The following is a 20107-nucleotide window of genomic DNA, read 5'->3' as shown; positions in this document are numbered from 1 at the left end:
TTTAACATTTTATTCCGACAACAATAAGCAGAGAGGCCCCCTGCTGGCCGAGGGGCTGTACTCTAACTGAGTATCTCTACAGTGTGGTTTTAGTACTTTTACTGAAACAGAGTATTTTTACAGTGTGGTAATAGTACTTTTACTGTAACTGAGTATCTTTACAGTGTGGTATTAGTACTTTTACTGAAACAGAGTATTTTTACAGTGTGGTAATAGTACTTTTACTGTAACTGAGTATTTCTACAGTGTGGTATTAGTAATTTTACTGTAACTGAGTATTTTTACAGTGTGGTATTAGTACTTTTACTGAAACAGAGTATTTTTACAGTGTGGTATTAGTACTTTTACTGTAACAGAGTACGTTTACTCTGACAGAGTATTTTCAGTGTGGTATTAGTACTTTTACTGTAACAGTATTTTTACAGTGTAGTTTTAGTACTTTTATTGTAACAGAGTACTTTTACAGTGTGGTATTAGTACTTTTATTGTAACAGAGTATTTTTACAGTGTGGTATTAGTACTTTTATTGTAACAGAGTATTTTTACAGTGTGGTATTAGTACTTTTATTGTAACAGAGTACTTTTACAGTGTGATATTAGTACTTTTATTGTAACAGAGTATTTTTACAGTGTGGTATTAGTACTTTTATTGTAACAGAGTACTTTTACAGTGTGATATTAGTACTTTTATTGTAACAGAGTATTTTTACAGTGTGATATTAGTACTTTTATTATAACAGAGTACTTTTACAGTGTGGTATTAGTACTTTTATCGTAACAGAGTATTTTTACAGAGTGGTTTTAGTACTTTTACTACAGTACAGGATGTGAATACTTCCTCCACCACTGGTTATGATAATGAAATCTGATTACTTTTCATACAACATATTTTGTGTTTATTTGGTCACTTCTTTATAAACTGTGAACTTAAATATGTAAACATGATTATTTATTATAATATCACTATATTCACATTATATTACTTTAATGTTTTGGCTTACATTCATTCTATTGATCAATATGTAACTGATAACTCTATTTATTTAGTAAAAAATGAAAATAATTTGGTTGGACTGTTTTATTATATTATCATTGAAGATATCATTTATGTTTATTTTATTTTACGTAATACTGTAGTCAACAATCTTTAATGATTTAACTGTTTATTATTATCCTTTGACCTCGTTTTGATTAAATTCTGTTGTGATGTCACAATCAGTGTGTGTGTGTGTGTGTGTGTGTGTTGTTCAAGTTAATGAACATACACATGACCCAGGGAGTGTGTGTGTTTGTGTTTTAACAGGATACACCCGGTGGACCAGGAAGTCACTTAGTAACTCACTCACACACACACACAAACACACACGCGCGCACACACACACACACACACACACACACACACGCACACGCACACGCACACACACACACACACACACACACACACACTCCTGTTAATGAAAAAACTCTTTGTTCCTGGATATTTCTCTGGTCTGACGGTAAATGAAGCACTTGAAAGCACCACGCCGACTCCAGCTGAGCACCGAACGTTCTGCGTCACAGGAAATGACTCAACAGGTTGTTCTCTAAAGAACGTCAACAAACAAACTCTGTGAGTCTGATAAAAACTCTGCAGGTTGCTGCTATTCATGAATTAAACTTTACCATATAAAGACAATTTAACGATGGCCGAAGGACGACCTAACGGCTGAATGACGACCTAACAACGGCTGAGGGACGACCTAACGACGGCCGAAGGACGGCTTAAGGATTACCTAACGACGGCTGAAGGACAACCTAACGACATCAAAGGACGGCTGAGGGACGGCCTAACAACGACCTAACGACGGCTGAAGGACGGCTGAAGGACCTTCACTTTCATCTGATACTAAAGTCATTATAAACTGAGACAATCAATCAATAACTCTGAAACCAGCTGCCGATATAAAGCAAACAGTCAAACAGGATTTAAACAGCTATAAAAGAATCTGTATTTGACGTATTGATGATGTATTGATGATGTATTGATGATGTATTGATGATGTCACCGACTGATTAAAATACATTTAATAATGAAACATAAAATTTTGCGTAATTAAATTTAACTGATTCAGATCAAGTATCGACGTATAAACAGCATCACAGTGAACGGCTCGGTCCTCTCGGTCCCCGCAGGTGGACCCAGGCTCTCCATGTGGCCGGTCTTCAGGTGGTGGACCAAGTGAACGGCTCGGTCCTCTTGGTCCCCGCAGGTGGACCCGGTCTCTCCGTGTGGCCGGTCTTCAGGTGGTGGACCAAGTGAACGGCTCGGTCCTCTCGGTCCCTGCAGGTGGACCCAGTCTCTCCGTGTGGCCGGTGTTCAGGTGGTGGACCAGATACTCCCTCCTGGTGAAGGTCCTCCTGCAGAGTCCACAGTTGTGCGGTCTGTCCCCGCTGTGGACCTTCAGGTGTCTCTCCAGACTCTCCTTCCTGCTGAAGTCTCGGTTGCAGAACCCGCAGCGGTACGGTTTCTCTCCGGTGTGGACCCGTTTGTGGATCTCCATCCGCCTGATGGAGCTGCACTTCTTCCCGCACACGTCGCAGGTGCTACCCAGCTCTTTGTGGGACCGCAGGTGGTCTCGAAGCGTCTCCGTGGAACCCAGATGGTCCCCACAGGCCCCGCACTGGCTCTCGGGCTCCTTGCAGTGGTTTTCGGCGTGTCGGACCAGAATCCCCTGCGTGTAGAAGGAACTCCCGCAGACTCTGCAGCTGAAGGACTTGGCAGGAGTCTGGAAGGGGGCCCTCTGTCTGCGGAGGCTGCAGGACATCTGGTCCTGGTCCTGAGACATGTTTCGTCTGATGTGTTTCCTCAGAGTTCGTGTTGAGCTGAACTCTCGATCACAGCTGCCGCAGACCAGAAGCTTCTGGTCTGCAGGAGTCCGAGTCCCGGTCCCCGGAGTCCCCTGGAGACCTGATTCAGACTGAGCGTCGTCGCTGTCCTCAGTGGAGGACTCTGATTGGATAACGGTGTACATGTTGTGGTGCGGAGGTGTGCAGGTCCCTCCGGGTTCTGGTCTTATCAGATAGTCTGAGGGGCCGGGGAGAAGGTTCTCCTCTCGGTGCGATGAAGGACTTCCCTCGTCATCGTTGCTCTCCATCAGCCAATCAGGACTCTGTGTGGACATGGTGTAGGTCTCCTCTGGTCCTGAAGCTCCGCCCTCTCTGATGAGCTGCGTGAAACCCCGCCCCCTCACCTGCTGCTCTTCTTCTATGGTGAAAACCGGCAGAACACCTGGAGGAGAAGAAGAACAAGACGTTGATGAACGTGATGGAGGCGACATTTTACTGCACAGGTGTGAAACTAGCGTATGTAGCGACTTGACCTTCCTGCTGGGAGCTGACCTCCTCCAGCATCATGTGACCCTCATCCACTTCCTGTTTGACACTGAACACTTCCTGTTTGTTGACAGCAGGTTGGGGCCCAACCTCCTCCCTGCAGGACTGGATCTGATTGGACGAAGGACTCTGCTCAGTTTCAGGTGTCTCCCTCAGCCAATCAGGACTCTGTATGAACCTGGTATCGGTCTCCTCGGTTACCGAGGCTCCGCCCTCTTCCTGTTTAACGAAGCTCCGCCCCCTCACCTGCTGCTCTTCTTCTGTGCTGGAGACCTGCAGAACACCTGGAAGAAAAAAAACGGTGTGAATGGTGTCCTTGTCTCTCTCTGTGTGTGAATGGTGTCCTTGTCTCTCTCTCTCTCTGTGTGTGAATGATGTCCTTGTCTCTCTCTCTCTCTGTGTGTGAATGATGTCCTTGTCTCTCTGTGTGTGAATGGTGTCCTTGTCTCTCTCTCTCTCTGTGTGTGAATGATGTCCTTGTCTCTCTCTGTGTGTGAATGGTGTCCTTGTCTCTCTGTGTGTGAATGGTGTCCCTGTCTCTCTCTCTTTGTGTGTGTGTGTGTGTGAATGGTGTCCTTGTCTTTTTCTCTGTGTGAATGGTGTCCTTGTCTCTCTCTGTGTGTGTGTGTGTGAATGGTGTCCTTGTCTTTTTCTCTCTGTGTGAATGGTGTCCTTGTCTCTCTCTCTCTCTGTGTGTGTGTGTGAATGGTGTCCTTGTCTCTCTCTGTGTGTGTGTGTGTGTGTGTGTGAATGGTGTCCTTGTCTCTCTGTGTGTGTGTGTGTGTGTGAATGGTGTCCTTGTCTTTTTCTCTCTGTGTGAATGGTGTCCCTGTCTCTCTCTGTGTGTGTGTGTGTGTGAATGGTGTCCTTGTCTCTCTCTCTCTCTGTGTGAATGGTGTCCCTGTCTCTCTCTGTGTGTGTGTGTGAATGGTGTCCTTGTCTCTCTCTCTCTCTGTGTGTGAATGGTGTCCTTGTCTTTTTCTCTGTGTGAATGGTGTCCTTGTCTCTCTCTGTGTGTGAATGGTGTCCTTGTCTCTCTCTGTGTGTGTGTGTGTGTGAATGGTGTCCTTGTCTCTCTCTCTCTCTGTGTGTGAATGGTTGTTGCAAGGTGAGGTGCAGGAGAGCAAGGTGAAAAGTCACAAAGAGAAATCATCACACTGGCAGGTAAGTATGCTTGAAAAATAAGGCAGACTTTTATTTTCAGTCTGTAAAAATTCCATCAAACAAAGGAAAAAACACATGGAGGGAAAATCATCCTCTGCATTCAGTTACACTGCTCACCACATGCCTGGTGCTGCTCTTTTTTACCACTCTCTTTTTCAAACTCTACTTTCACACATGGTCATATAACCTAACCGCCCGCCTTTCCAGTTCAAACTGGCTTATCAGGCGAATGCTGCCATCAGCTCAGACTGGAGACACCTGCAGTAAGAACCTGGGAAATCAGAGCACACCTGATTACACTTGGAGCCACTCAGTCCCTGTCAGTCAATTAACCCCTTAACTACCCACATAAGGAAAAACAAAGATAACTGTGATCAACCCCACTTGGCTTTACCAAACAGTTACTGAGGGAGTTGTTGCTTCCTCACATTTCACACCTCCTCCCCCTCTGGCTTACATAAGTCAGGCAAACATGACAGATAATCAGCAATAAGGTTTTTCTTACCAGGACAGTGCTCTATGGTGAACTGGTATGGCTGGAGGGCTAGGCACCAACGCAGAATCCTTGCATTCTGATGCTGCGTGGATTGCATCCACTTCAAAGGTCTGTGGTCTGTCTGCAATACAAACTCTCTTCCCAAAAGGTAATACTTCAATGAATCAATAGCCCATTTTATAGCCAGTCCCTCCTTTTCCACAGTAGAGTACTTTTTCTCCCGGTCAAACAGTTTCTTACTTAAGAACAGGACAGGTTTCTCTTCACCAGGTTCCCCCTGGGCTAGCACCGCTCCTAGTCCAACACCGGAGGCATCAACCTGCACCAGGAATGCTTTCGTGAAGTCCGGGCTCTGCAACACAGGAGCTTGACAGATCTGCCTTTTCAATGCCTGGAAGGCACGTTCACATTCATCATTCCATATCACTTTCGAGGTTGATTTTTTTGTTAGTTCGGTGAGTGGTGCCGCCAATGTAGAGAAATGGGGAACAAACCTTCTGTACCACCCCACCAGTCCTAAAAAGGATCTCACTTGCTTCTTGGACAGGGGTCTTGGAATCATCTGTATGGCCTTTATCTTCTCTATTTGTGGCCTTATCTGCCCACGGCCGACCAGGTACCCAAGGTATTTCACCTCCTCCTGAGCCCAGGAACACTTGTTTGCATTCAGGGTCAGCCCGGCTTCCTGTATCTTGCTTAGGACGATTTCAAGATGCTGCAAGTGTTCTTCCCAGGATTTACTGTAGATTACCACATCATCAAGATAGGCAGCTGAAAACCTGGAGCAATCATTAAGAACAATGTCCATTAATCTTTGAAAGGTCGCAGGTGCGCCATGAAGGCCAAAGGGTAACACAGTGTACTGGAACAAGCCCATTCCTGGAATCTGGAACGCTGTGTATTCTTTGCAAGATGGGTCAAGAGGCACTTGCCAGTAACCTTTACAAAGGTCTAATGCTGTGATGTAGTTGGCTTTCCCGATTCTCTCTAGCAGCTCATCAATACGGGGCATGGGATATGAATCAAAACAGGAAATACTGTTCAGTTTCCTCATGTCGGAACAGAACCGAGGTTGAGTACAATTTTTCTTGGGAACAAGCACTATGGGGTTTGACCACTCACTTCTGGATGGTTCAATGACTCCCATGTCCAACATCATCTGCACCTCCTTCTTCAGTGGTTCCATCATTTGTTCTGCAATTCTGTAAGGCTTCAGGCGAACAGGTTTAGTGTCCTTCAGAACAATTTTGTGTTTTATCACATCAGTTCGGCCAGGTTTTTCTGAGAACAATGATGGGAAAGATTGTTTAAGCTCACCCAGTTGATGCCACTGATCCACACTCAGGTGCTCTGGAGGGATCTGGGGTTTACACTTCTCTCTGAAGGGCATCATGTCCGCTTCCTCAGCTTCCGCCACATCATCTTCAGACTGGACATCCTGGACCATCAGAACATGCTCTCCACCTGTTTCCAAGGGATTTCTTTCATGGTATTCCTTTAATAGGTTTACATGGAGCAGTTGCTTGTGTTTTTGTTTATCAGGACAGGAAATTTCATATGTTACTGGGCCCACCTTTCTGGTAACAGGATAGGGGCCTTGCCACTTCGCTAGTAACTTACTCGGCCCAGTAGGGAGCAGTACCAACACTTTCTGTCCAGTTTTCAGTTCTCTTTCTTGAGCATGTTTGTCGTACCATACCTTTTGTTTATGTTGAGCCTCCAGCATGTTTTCTTTGACTCTTTCTCTGCAACTTTCCAGTTTGTCTCGCATCTGCAGAATGTAGGAGATGATGTTCGTTGTTGGTGACGTTGCCACACCAGCCACCCAGTTCTCCTTCAGCATGTCCAAAGGGCCTCTCACCTGTCTGCCATACAACAGCTCAAAAGGGGAGAAACCAGTTGAAGCCTGGGGTACCTCTCGATATGCAAACAAAAGGAAAGGCAACCATTTATCCCAGTCTTTGCCAGTATCATCAACAAATTTTCTCAACATTTGTTTCAGGGTACCATTAAATCGCTCGACAAGACCATCGGTTTCAGGGTGGTAAGGAGTGGTTCTTATCCCTTTCACACCAAGTTGAGAATACAGTGACTTCATTAGATGTGACATAAAGTTTGAACCTTGATCTGTTAAGATCTCTTTAGGGATGCCAACTCTAGAGAATAACTCCACTAAACATCGAACTATATGTTTGACCTGAATGGAGCGCAGTGGATAAACATCTGGATATCTGGTTGCATAGTCACATATCACCAGGGCAAATTTGTGTCCTTTGCTACTCTTTGGCAGGGGACCAATGATATCCATGGCTATTCTCTCATAAGGCACACTCATAATAGGTAATGGTTGTAATTGGCCTCGGTCTGAAATTTTGGTGGGGGCCACCACCTGGCAATCATGACATGTCTTGCAATACTCCAGTACCTCTTTGTATAACCCTGGCCAATAGAAGCGCTCAGCAATGCGGTTATAGGTTTTGGCCTGCCCTAAATGGCCAGCCCATGGAATAGTATGACCCAAATGCAGTATTACTTGACGATACTCTTTTGGAATAACAAGTCTGGGATTCTCAATGTCTGCCAAATACAAAAGGTTTTCTTTTATGACAAAGGGATCCCCAATTACACCTTTCAGCCCCCCTGTGCCAGCTTTTTGGACCCCATCTATTTCACAAACTTTTGCAAAGAGAGGTTTCAGAGAAGAGTCATTCTCCTGAATCTCTCTGAAATTGTCAGGGATTTGCCATTGTGGTTCAATGGGAGGAGTTAAAGGGAGAGAAGGGTCAGGACATTTAGCTTTATCAAGATTTCTGTTTTTCTCCTGACGACGCTGACGTTTTGTTTTCTTAACCTTATTTCCCCCTTTAAACAAACCATCATCTGCATCAGGTAGGGGTTCTAACCCCTTGGTGACAGAGCGAGTCACTACAGCACAAGAGTATGCTCTGGAGTTTTGCTGGACCAAATTGTCTAGCACAGGCAAATCTTCTCCAAGGATTACATCATATGCTAGGTGATCTAGCACACCAACAGTTAACATAAAGGCTTGCCCTTCAACCTCAATGATCACTTCTGCAGTTGGGTAATCTTTCCTACATCCATGAACACATGTGATATTTACATTTCGTTCAAAGTTAGTCAGTGAGTTGTGGAGTAGGCTGGACTTTACCAAAGTTTGCGAACTACCAGTGTCAGCCAGAGCCTTTGCCACATGACCGTTAACTGTGACATCTACTACATGTCTATGTGGAATCATTTCATTCTCATTAACATCATCATGGTCATCATTATCAGGACGAGGTACAGAACACAACTCAACTGTTTTTGATCTTTTTAAAGGACAAAATGAAGCTTTGTGGCCAGGTTGCTGACAGTAAAAACATGTGAAGTTAGGTTTCAAGTTTGAATGTACAGGTTTCTTACCAACCCCAATGTCCTTATTGTCCACAACAGGCAAACCGTAAGGTTTGGTCTCCCCAAACCTTGACTTCCCAACAGTCAACTTTTTCCTTGAAGGGTCCCCGTGAGCAGCTGTGTAGCGTTCTGCCAGGTCCGCTGCTTCCTCTCCTGTCTGGGGATCGTTCTCCTTTACCCAGGTGCGAATGTCTGGTTGGAGCACACGGAGGTATTGCTCCAAAACAATAGACTCACCAATCTGCTCCTTAGTGCGGCTGTTTGGTCGCATCCATCGTTTATAAAGTCCCTTTATCCGGTTGTAGGTTTCACGGACTGTTTCTCCCACTGGCACAATAGTGCTCCGGAAACGCTGTCTGTAAGTCTCCTCTGTCACATTGAACTTCATTAACACTGCTGCTTTAACGGCCTCGTAGGATTCAGCTTGTTCTTCGTCCATTCCAGCATAAGCATCAAGAGCTTTTCCCGTCAATAAGGTGACCACTCTGGCTGCCCACTCCACTGGCTGCCACCCCCATGTTCTGGCCATCCGCTCAAACCGAACAAAGAAGCTCTCTGGATCTTCACCTTCTTTGAAGTCAGGTATTCTTGGTTCACTGACATGGGGCCTGACAGACCGGGTTGGTGGAGAAGCACGCTGTTGCTGCTGAGGCAACAGTTGCTGTAATGAGGAGACAGGCCCACTAGCTTGAAGTGGAATGAATTTCTTTGGTTCTTTAACTGTGGGCAGGTGCATGGAGGTTTCAGCTTGCAGCTTTAAAACACCAGCAGGTATAGCATGAGGATAATGTTGGTCAGGCTGTTCATATTGTTCATCTGACATCCAGTCCTGCGTCGACTTTGCTCCCATCTCACCTCTTAGCTGTTTAATCTGATCAAAAAGTACCGCTTCAGTTTGTCTAGACCGTCGCATAAACTCTCTCATTTCTTCAAAAAAGTCTGTGGCAGAGAGTTCTTCACTAGCAACACGGTCTATAAGTATTTTTGGCCGTACCACTGGTTCTTCTTCTTCATCTCCAGCGGCCATGGCTCCATCAAGTGGTGGCTCAAACTCCACTGTCCTTTCAGCATTCTTTCTCTCCATTTCTGCCAAGGTGGATTTCTTCGGCCGACCTCTTCCACGTACTGCACCTCTCATTTAGTCAGCATTCCAACACCAACTCGACACAGGCGTATTAGATCCCACCACTGCCACCAATTGTTGCAAGGTGAGGTGCAGGAGAGCAAGGTGAAAAGTCACGAAGAGAAATCATCATACTGGCAGGTAAGTATGCTTGAAAAATAAGGCAGACTTTTATTTTCAGTCTGTAAAAATTCCATCAAACAAAGGAAAAAACACATGGAGGGAAAATCATCCTCTGCATTCAGTTACACTGCTCACCACATGCCTGGTGCTGCTCTTTTTTACCACTCTCTTTTTCAAACTCTACTTTCACACATGGTCATATAACCTAACCGCCCGCCTTTCCAGTTCAAACTGGCTTATCAGGCGAATGCTGCCATCAGCTCAGACTGGAGACACCTGCAGTAAGAACCTGGGAAATCAGAGCACACCTGATTACACTTGGAGCCACTCAGTCCCTGTCAGTCAATTAACCCCTTAACTACCCACATAAGGAAAAACAAAGATAACTGTGATCAACCCCACTTGGCTTTACCAAACAGTTACTGAGGGAGTTGTTGCTTCCTCACAATGGTGTCCTTGTCTTTTTCTCTCTGTGTGAATGGTGTCCTTGTCTCTCTCTCTCTGTGTGAATGGTGTCCTTGTCTCTCTCTCTCTGTGTGAATGGTGTCCTTGTCTCTCTCTCTGTGTGAATGGTGTCCTTGTCTCTCTCTCTGTGTGAATGGTGTCCTTGTCTCTCTCTCTGTGTGAATGGTGTCCTTGTCTCTCTCTCTCTCTGTGTGAATGGTGTCCTTGTCTCTCTCTCTGTGTGAATGGTGTCCTTGTCTCTCTCTCTGTGTGAATGGTGTCCTTGTCTCTCTCTCTCTGTGTGAATGGTGTCCTTGGTGAACTACATGAAGCTGGTAATACTTGTGTACTTTCACTACTGATACTTTAACTATGTGTTTTTTACTTTCACTTTCTTTTTAACAGCGACATCTGGCGGGAACAAACAGCTACGTCATTGACTCAGCGGATATTTTCTTTATCAAACCAACTAACTGTCTCTGTCCACTGACCCTCCGGTCTGTCTCCCGGTGTATCCTCCGGTGTGTCCCCCGGTGTGTCCCCCGGTCTGTCCTCCGGTCTGTCCTCCAGCAGTCTCCTCTGTCGGTGGATCTCTTGTTTTAACCGGTAAACCTCTCGTTCATACTCGGTGACGGTTGAGGCCAACCGGAGGAAGATGTCGTCGGTGACCGCGGAGAGTCTCCGGTCGACGAACAGCCGCAGCCCGTCGAGCTTCAACATGTCGGTACCGAACAGAAACCACCCGAACTCTCCGTGATACCGAGAGGAGAAGATACCGAAGGTTTAACGTGGTCCGACCGGAAGTCAGGTTAGACAGACTAGACGGTGGCGGGAAGACTTCACAATAAAAGCAGTGAATTATTAATATGATGTTAATGTATCATGTTAACATCATATTAATATGATATTAATGCAACATGCATCAACATCATATTAATACAAGATTAATATGATGCATTAACGAATATTAATCTTATATTACATTTTTATCTACATTTTTGAATTTTAAGTAATAGTCTGTACAGCACTTTGAATTGCATTTGACTTTTTTGAAAGGTGCTATATAAATAAAGCTTGATTGATTGATATTAATCCTATATTAATATGATGCATTAACATCATATTAATCCCATATTAATATGATGCATTAACATCATATTAATCTTATATTAATATGATGCATTAACATCATATTAATCTTATATCAATTTGATGTTATTTAACTGGTTTAAACCATCAGCTCTTCTGCTGTGAAAATGCTTCAAGTTGTTTAATTTATTCAGTTTAATAGTATTTGAGTAAAATCTTTATCTACAATCCAAACAGTATTTCCATTTCAATACAACTGGTTGATGTGGACTTATGTAACCCCTGTCAAATTGAATAAATATAACAGTAATATACCTGACACTTGCTTTAAATGTAATGAGGCTCAAGGAACACTTATATGTTGCATTTGGGAGTGTGACAAAATTAAGAAATTCTGGAGGGAGGTGATCAATAAAATAGTTTCATCTGTAAACGTTCCACTAGACCCCAAAATGATATTGCTACATTTGTACCCATCAGATCTCAATCTGAGAACCAAAGAATGTAAATTTATTGATTTTGCTATATTTCAGGCAAAACGAATGATTGCTTTTAATTGGATAAATCCGATGCACCTACAATTGGCGCTTGGATTAAAAACATAGCACAATGTATGTCAATGGAGAGAATAACATACCTTGAAAAACAAACTGTGTGTTTATGAGGAAATATGGAAATCATTTAATGATTTCATAAAAAGTAGTGATATTGGAGAGCTTCTACAGGAATAATTAAGAAAGGATACGTAAAAATTCACAATAGTGGTAGACCCTCAGAAGGGAATGGATTCTTGTTTTTGAAAATCTTTTTATTTTATTTATTATTTATTTTCTATATATTTATTTTCTGTTTATGTGTATCTTCATTTTGTTAGAGGTGCCATTTAACTGTTTAATTGTCTGATTGATACTGTGTATCAATGTGATACACACTGTGATAGATGTGTATTGATTTTGGCCCTGTAAGAAAGGGAAAAGTTAAGAGAGAACGGGTGGGTGTGCGGGGGATGTTGTGTTTGTTAAAGTAAATCCTGTATTGGATAAATTGCTTAATAATGCAGATGTTTGTATAACAAAAAAAACAATAAAGACATTGTCAAACCCCCCCCCCCCAAAAAAACCTGTATTTTCATAAAATATTTGTATTTGATTTCAACATTTTAGCCTCACAGAGACGGTAACTCCTTCATCATGGACCACAATAATATTTCAAAATAAAAATTTACATTAGTCATTTTATTCTGAAAGTTTGAGCATGTAAACATATATATTTTTATATACAATAATAATTAATAACAAAAACAATGGTCAGTTTCAGCCCATAATAGAAAACATCTGGAATTTTTTTCTTTTTTGAAAATGAAAAATAAAAAGTGACATTTGTGTAAAACAGATTTGTGTCGTCGCATTCTGACAGGAGAACATGAACTAGTAGAGACACTGGTTCTACTAACTGGTCTGTATGAGCTCTACAGGGTCTGTCAGCTCACCAGTTACTAGAACCAGTAGAGACACTGGTTCTACTCTACAGCTGTATGAAGTCTGGCTGTGGGCCGTCCTGCCTCCTGATTGGCTGGTCCAGGTGGACCTTCATGTGGACGTCTCTGGAGCGTTTCTCCTGGTAGCTCCGCCCACACACCCGGCAGCTGTAGGGTTTCTCTCCACTGTGCGTCAGCAGGTGTTTCTTCAGGTCGTTCTTGGTGACGAAGGCCTTCCAGCACAGGTGGCAGCTGAAGGCCCGGTCTTTCCTGTGGAACCGGAGGTGGGTCTCCAGGTACCCCTTGGTGCTGAAGCTCTTATTGCAGACACTGCAGCCGAACGGCTTCTCGCCGGTGTGCGTCAGCATATGGGCGTTCATCCCTCCCACCTGCCTGAAGGCTTTACCACAGACGCGACACTGGAAGGGCTTCTCGCCGGTGTGGATCCTCTTGTGGACCTCCAGGACGTGGACCGACGCCAGACTCTTCCCGCAGGTCTCGCAGGAGACGCGCTGGGCCGGTTTGTCTCCAGTGTGGTTCCTGATGTGCGTCGTCAGAGCGCCGTTATCGATGAACGTCTTCCCACAGAACTCGCAGATGTACGGTCGCTCCCCGCTGTGGATCCTCTTGTGGCGCCGCAAGGCGCCGGGCCGTGGGAAGGATTTACCGCAGACAGCGCAGCAGTACGGTTTGACGCCGGTATGACTCCGCATGTGAGTCTCGATGTTCTGGTAGGTTTTACCGCAGATGTGACAGATTTTACCGGCGTCTCTGTGAGTCTGCAGGTGGTCCGTCAGGGTCTCGGATGGCGGTAAACTTTCGCCGCAGATGCCGCAGACGGACTCTGCTGAATGACTCTTGGCGTGTTTCCTCAAACTACCTTTCCTCTGAAAAGACTCTCCGCAGACTTTACAGCAGTCAGACGCCTGAGTGGACACCGTGGCGTTCTCTTGGGTGCTCAGACTCTTCTCCATCTCAGACTTCAGGCTCTGAGAGTCCGGCAGAGACTCTGCATCCTCATCCACCTCCCATGAGTGACTCCTGCTGTGAGTCTTTAAGGCGCTGCTCTCGATGAACGTCTTTCCGCAGTGCTGGCAGACGTGCGGTCGCTCGCTACTGTGAATCTTCCTGTGGCGCCGCAGCGCTCCGGGTCGGGGAAAGCGCTTGTTGCAGACGCCGCAGCGGTACGGTTTGACCCCCGTGTGGCTTCGCATGTGTGTCTCCATGTTCTGGAAACTCTTCCCGCAGATGCTGCAGGTGCCGCTGGTCTCTCTGTGAGACTGCAGGTGAGTCAGCAGACCGTCAGGTGAGTCCAGCTGTTGTCCACAGACGCCGCACATGCTCGGAGCGTCCCTGCAGTGCGTTTCGGCGTGTTTCCTCAGGAACCCTCGGCTGTGGAAGGAGTCGCTGCAGACCCGGCAGCAGAGTGAGGACGACTTCTGTCCAAACCTCTGTCTTCTGTCTCTCCTTGTTTTCAGCGTTTCAGACTGACCGTCCTCGCCTTCGTCCTCGCCTTCGTCCTCCTCCTCACTCTGGTCTCCATCGTCTTCTTCGTGGGTCTTCAGGTGATCCTGGAGCAGCTGGTTGTGGGTGAAGGTCAGTCCGCAGGGCGAGCAGACGTGTGGCGTCCTGCTGTGGATCTTCTTGTGGCGCCGCAGCGCTCCAGGTCGGGGGAAGCTCTTGCTACAGACTTCGCAGCTGTACGGTTTGACTCCCGTGTGACTCCTCATGTGCGTCTCCATGTTCTGAAACGTCTTTCGGCAGATCTCACATGTCCCGCCGCCGCCGCCAGTTTCTCTGTGAGATCTGAGATGGTCGAACAAACCATCTGAGGACTTGATGTGTTCTCCACAGACTCCACACTCCAGCTGGTCTGAGTGGGTTTCCGCGTGTTTCACCAGGTTCCCTTTGTGGTGGAAAGTTTTTCCACAGACGACACAGCGGTGAGCCACCGGCCGGTCCGACACCGTCTGCCGTCTTCGCAGTCCTCCGCTCGTCCTTTTTGTGTCTTTATTATTGGATGAGGTGTCGCTTCCCCGCCAGTCTTCGTCGCTGTCGGCTGCAGAGACGTCTGAGGAGGCGGAGCTGGGTGGGCCAGTGGGTTGGTGGACGTGGTCGACTTCAGACAGCGGGCCTGTGGGAGGGTGGATGGCGCTAGTGGTCCTGATGGCGTCTGGAAGGAGGAAGGATAATCAGAGGTTTAATGTGGGTCTGAACCAGGTCGTGGTGTTGGTTCTTACAGAGAGGAACATTAGTGATGATTTAAATCAACAGACAGATGATTCATCAGCACGTCCACAAGAAGAACAACAGTTCTTAGATTTAGAGTCTATAGAGCGCTGCAGGGATGACGTATTACTGTAGTCCAACAGGAAGTGATCTCCTGGTTCCCTCCACCAACAGGAAGTAATCATCTCCCTGGTTTGAATTGGGATGAAGAGCCACAAAGAACAACATTTATTTTACATTTACTTGTGTTTATATTGATTTGAACTATTACTTACATATATATTTATTTTATTCCTGTTTTATATATAAACATGTTTTATGTTGAAGGAACCAAAGTTATTGTCATTATTCTCTTGCTCATCACCACCTCTGTTTGTGACGTCATGACCATAGCAGTGACGTTTCACCAATCAATAGCATCTGATATGATCGATAACACTGTTGTAAACTCACCCGTTCGGGTCAGTCGGACCACCGGGCTCAGCACCGCCTCCAGCAGCCGGCTCTTGCGCTCCACCTCACGCCGGTCCTTCTCCAGCTGCCGCCGGTCCTCCTCCAGCTGCCGCCGGTCCTCCTCCAGCAGCCCGGCGACCCGCTCCGCCGCCGCCTTCAGCCGCTCGGTGAGCAGCCGCCGCAGCAGGCGGAGCAGGCGGCCGCCGGAGGCTCCGGAGAGGCCGCTGCGCTTCTCCAGCAGCCCCAGAACCTCCTCCCCGACCCGGGTCAGCTGCTCCGACACCGACACCGCCAGAGACATCGGTACAGAGCGGAGGAAAACAACACGGACGGATCTGGTCCGGGTCAGGGGGTTCACACTGAGGGGAGAGAGAGAGAGATAGAGAGAGAGGAAGCTGCCCTCTGCTGGACTGGAGGACTCAGGGGTTCTACTGAGACCAGGCTGCGGTCCAAAAGGCTGCCCTCTGCTGGACTGGAGGACTCACTGGTTCTACTGAGACCAGGCTGTGGTCCAGTATCTCAGTAGCAGCCATGATAAGAGCTGTTTGAATCCTCTAAATGTTAAGGAAAGGTGCTTCAATGCTTCCTTTCTTATCTCCTCTAGCAGAGGACACACATTCGAGCATCCTTTACCAAAGGAAAGGAGAGAATAACATCCCACAATTCATTGCTCCTGCAGCATTTAAAGCTAAGGCGTCGCAACATTCGGCCGTTCATGTTAACAAACGATATGCTTATCTTGCATATTATTTTCATAAAGTCAAATACTAATTGTGATTCATGTTTAATATGAGTGGACAGTGACAACCATTTAGTTTCACTTTATTTTTAATTCATTATAATTATATATTGCAAACTGTCAATAATCAAATAATCAACATAAATAAATATTACGTCCAAAAAGCAGTATGAAGAAATATACATTTAATGGCTCTAATCCTTCACCAGAACTCAAACAATAACTCAATATTTATCATATAAACTTTGTTTATTTGTTATTCACCTCCGACCATGGTAATGAAATGCTATTTTTCACCGGTTGTCCACATTTAAGGTAAAATAATCCTTTATTATATGTTGATGTAAAGTGTTCCAGCAGCTGTTTAAGAATGCACGGAGGAAAGTAGAGTTTTTACTACTCCATCTTCAGATCATTGTAGTTTCACTACGGCAGAACCGCGTCACTAACTAGTCTTATATTCATATTTCAGCTTTAAAATCTCAAAGACTGGAATACTTTGAACATTTTATTATTTTCTTCTTCTGTTCCTCCGTCAGAGGTGATGTCACTGCTGAACGCCTATTTAACTTCTTCTTCTGTGGTGTGACTGAACTGTTGGTGACGTCATTGAACCGCTAATCTGACACCTGAACACGTCAGTGACCTGATTTAACTCAGTCTGGTTTCTTTAATCAGAGTGAGACCTCTGTGTGTTGGTCGCGGATCTAAATAAGGAGTGTTATTGTGGTTCTACTGAGGCTAAACACCAACAAATATTATGGACTGAAGCTGAATATTCCGTTAAATAAAAAAATGTTGTGAATTTTGGAAATTATTCCATCGATCTTTTTCCAACAAATGTTGACTTTTGGACACTCTGGAGATATTGGAGATGTTTGGATCACACAAATTCTACTGATGATATAAAACTGATAATATGATCTTTATCTGACACTAATAAACAACAGTCAACGTTATAATGAAAACAAACTAGTTGTTACTAATAGTTACTGGTTTAATGTTAAATAATGAAGATCTTTACAAATTGTGGGAGATTAAGTTGATAACATTTGGCTAAGAGAGTAGACGTTAGTTTAGCATCGTCAGATACTTCCGTCTCATTATATACTGAGCTAACAGTACAAAAGAGCTAACCTGATCCAGAGAACCAGATCTGCTGGACTCAGAGTTCTGGACTGGAAAGAGTTCTTCAAGAACCTCATCGATTGTTTTATGTGGTTATTGATATCTGATGTTCACTGATGTCCTCTAGAGCTCTACAGCCGGATGAAGCCGGAGTAGAAACCGTCCGTCCTCTAGAGCTCTATAGCCGGATGAAGCCGGAGTAAAAACCGTCCGTCCTCTAGAGCTCTATAGCCGGATGAAGCCGGAGTAGAAACCATCAGTCCTCTAGAGCTCTACAGCTGGATGAAGCCGGAGTAGAAACCGTCCATCCTCTAGAGCTCTACAGCTGGATGAAGCCGGAGTAGAAACCGTCCATCCTCTAGAGCTCTACAGCCGGATTAAGCCGTAGTAGAAATCGTCCGTCCTCTAGAGCTCTACAGCTGGATGAAGTAGTATATATCGTCCGTCCTCTAGAGCTCTACAGCTGGATGAAGCCGGAGTAGAAACCGTCCATCCTCTAGAGCTCTACAGCTGGATGAAGCCGGAGTAGAAACCGTCCGTCCTCCAGAGGTCTACAGCTGGATGAAGTAGTATATACCGTCTGTCCTATAGAGCTCTAAAGCTGGATGAAGCCGGAGTAGAAACCGTCCGTCCTCTGCTGCTCCGAGGTCTGATCCAGCTCCGGTCCCCCCGCCCCCCCTCCAGCCATGTGGACTTTGAGGTGGACTTTGAGGTGTCCGTTGAGCGAGCGTTTGGCCTGGAAGCTCTTCCCGCAAACCCTGCAGCTGTACGGTTTCTCTCCGGTGTGGATCAGTATGTGTCTCTTCAGGTCCACTTCCTGCATGAAGCCCTTCCCGCACACCTGGCACAGGAAGCGTCTCTCCTTGTTGTGGAAGCGGACGTGAGTGTTTAGGGTCTGTTTCTGGGTGAAGCCCTTCCCGCAGAGGCTGCAGCTGAACGCCCGCTCGCCGCTGTGGATCTTCAGATGCGTCTTCAGGTTGCCGCTCTGGTTGAAACTCTTCCCGCAGAAGCTGCAGGAGTACGGTTTCTCTCCCGTGTGGATCCTCATGTGCATCAGTAGCGCCGCCTGAGCACTGAAGCACTTCCCGCAGACGTGACAGGTATTGGCGATCTCGCGATGGGAGTGCAGGTGAGCGGCGAGGCTGGCGGCGGACTCGTACTGGTGTCCGCAGAGTCCGCAGCAGCAGTCGGGGTCCTGCAGGTGAGTCTCGACGTGTTTCAACAAGAAGCTCCTCTTGTCGAAGGTGTCCCCGCACGCTTTGCAGCGGTAGGAGGGCGCTGAGCTGCGATATCTCTTTGGTTTGTCTGTGGCGTCCTTCTGATGAGTCACCATGTGTTGTCGCAGGCTGCGCCGCTTGGTGAACTCCTGACCGCACATGCTGCAGGTGTGCACGTCCTCGCTGCCGTGATCCTGCATGTGACGCTCCAACGACGTCATGTGATAGAAGGCCCGGCTGCACTCTTTACATTTGAAGGGTTTCTCTGAGGCGTGGATGCGCATGTGCGACGCCAGGTTGCCCTCCTGGCTGAACTTCTTGCCGCAGACGTTGCAGCTGTACGGTTTCTCTCCTGTGTGCAGGCGCACATGCAGCTCCTGCGCCAGAATGGACTGGAAGGTTTTCCCGCAGAAGGAGCAGGTTTTACTCGTCTCCTGGTGCGTTTGCAGGTGAGCCGTCAAGTCGGCGGAGGAGTCCAAACGCTCGCCGCAGAAGCCGCAGCAGCAGTCCGGGTCCTTGGCGCAGACCTGCAAGACGTGTTTGAGCAGGAAGCCTTTCCCCTGCAGAGAGCGTCCACACGCGTGGCAGCTGAAACTCTGAGCCAGACTCAACCGCGTCCGTTTGTTCCTGACGGCGAGCGGTGGCCGTCCTCTCTTCTTTCTCCACGGAGGTCTCAGAGTCCGACCCTGTTCGGTCCATTTACCCTGCGGAACATCGTCGCCGTGGATGGCTAAGGCGGGTGAGGGAGAGCGAGGCGTCGACGGGCAGGAAGTATCGCTGTCGGTCTGGTCCAGGTCTGCAGGGTGAAGGTCGGTCTGGTCCAGGTCTGCAGGCTGGAGGTCGGTCTGGTCCAGGTCTGCAGGCTGGAGGTCGGTCTGGTCCAGGTCTGCAGGATGGACTGGAAGCTGGAGGTCGGTCATACGCTCTGAGGAGACGTCACAACAACAGATGCATCACTTGTTACAAAGATGAAACAAACTAATTCCATGTTTGGACCATGCCAATTTTTTTTTTTTACTAAAATAAATAAGGTTTGATTTCATATTAATGAGGTTTGTTGACCATAAATTTCCCAAAAAAAGGTGTAAAACTTGTGTTAAATGAGTTAGAAAGAAGCCATGGAGCTAAAAGGATGAACTGGGTTGTAAACAGTCCAACCAGGTACTATCTGACCTGCTCTATACAACTTGACTTGGGGCTTCAGCACGACATCGAGCAGCCTCCTCTGGCGGCAGATCTCCCGCTCTGACCGCTCAGCTCTGTCTTCGTACTCCGCCACGGTTTCCTCAAACAGACCGACAATCTCCTCCGCAGCCGCCGTTAGCCGCTCGGTGAGCAGCGCTCTCAGCGCCGGGATTTCAGCCGCTTCTTCTCCTTTTTCCACCCGCAGCAGAACGTCTTCAGCGGCGGCGCCGATCCGCTCATGTACCGACACCCGCAGCAGCTGCACGGCGCACATTCTGCTCCTTTTCTGCGGACAAAGAGAGCCAGCGGGGCCGTAAACACACCAGACACCAAACGCGGAGTTCCGCGTCGACGACAGTTCGCTTTGACCAGAGCGAAGCGGCGGAAGCGAACAGCGAACCCTGCTGGACCGGAGGGCGAACTGCAACAAGAACAACAACAAGTACTCTGATAC

General features: G+C 46.7%; 5 protein-coding genes across 8 annotated transcripts in view; 2 read left to right on the top strand and 3 right to left on the bottom strand.

The window, feature by feature from the left end:
* The window catches only part of LOC119503730 (oocyte zinc finger protein XlCOF6-like), a 353206-nt gene that overhangs the window by 173030 nt on the left and 160069 nt on the right, over nt 1-20107 (top strand). The window lies entirely within an intron of this gene.
* The window catches only part of LOC119503768 (oocyte zinc finger protein XlCOF6-like), a 337366-nt gene that overhangs the window by 173059 nt on the left and 144200 nt on the right, over nt 1-20107 (top strand). The window lies entirely within an intron of this gene.
* Nucleotides 2037-10945, bottom strand: LOC119503778 (zinc finger protein 691-like). The gene is made up of 3 exons (XM_037795769.1): nt 10628-10945; nt 3360-3656; nt 2037-3268 (listed from the first exon to the last, which is right to left on the bottom strand). Exons 1-3 carry the CDS (start codon nt 10854-10856, stop codon nt 2280-2282), a joined length of 1515 nt encoding a protein of 504 aa, XP_037651697.1. The 5' UTR covers nt 10857-10945; the 3' UTR covers nt 2037-2279.
* Nucleotides 12093-15919, bottom strand: LOC119503748 (zinc finger protein 569-like). Its single transcript, XM_037795709.1, has 2 exons — nt 15385-15919; nt 12093-14875 (listed from the first exon to the last, which is right to left on the bottom strand). The coding sequence occupies exons 1-2, from the start codon at nt 15683-15685 to the stop codon at nt 12750-12752; spliced, it is 2427 nt and encodes an 808-aa protein (XP_037651637.1). The 5' UTR covers nt 15686-15919; the 3' UTR covers nt 12093-12749.
* Nucleotides 17103-20062, bottom strand: LOC119503765 (gastrula zinc finger protein XlCGF57.1-like). 2 transcript variants are annotated; one of them, XM_037795742.1, is made up of 3 exons: nt 19642-20062; nt 17827-19393; nt 17103-17688 (listed from the first exon to the last, which is right to left on the bottom strand). In XM_037795742.1, the coding sequence occupies exons 1-2, from the start codon at nt 19925-19927 to the stop codon at nt 17847-17849; spliced, it is 1833 nt and encodes a 610-aa protein (XP_037651670.1). In that variant the 5' UTR covers nt 19928-20062; the 3' UTR covers nt 17103-17688; nt 17827-17846. The 2 variants fall into 2 exon arrangements, with proteins under 2 accessions (XP_037651670.1, XP_037651669.1); XM_037795741.1 differs by having other exon boundaries at nt 17103-19393; nt 19642-20061.

This window comes from Sebastes umbrosus, chromosome 15 (assembly GCF_015220745.1).
Source record: "Sebastes umbrosus isolate fSebUmb1 chromosome 15, fSebUmb1.pri, whole genome shotgun sequence".
NCBI classification, from domain to species: Eukaryota; Metazoa; Chordata; class Actinopteri; order Perciformes; family Sebastidae; genus Sebastes; species Sebastes umbrosus.
This window is presented reverse-complemented; position numbering and strand designations above follow the sequence as displayed.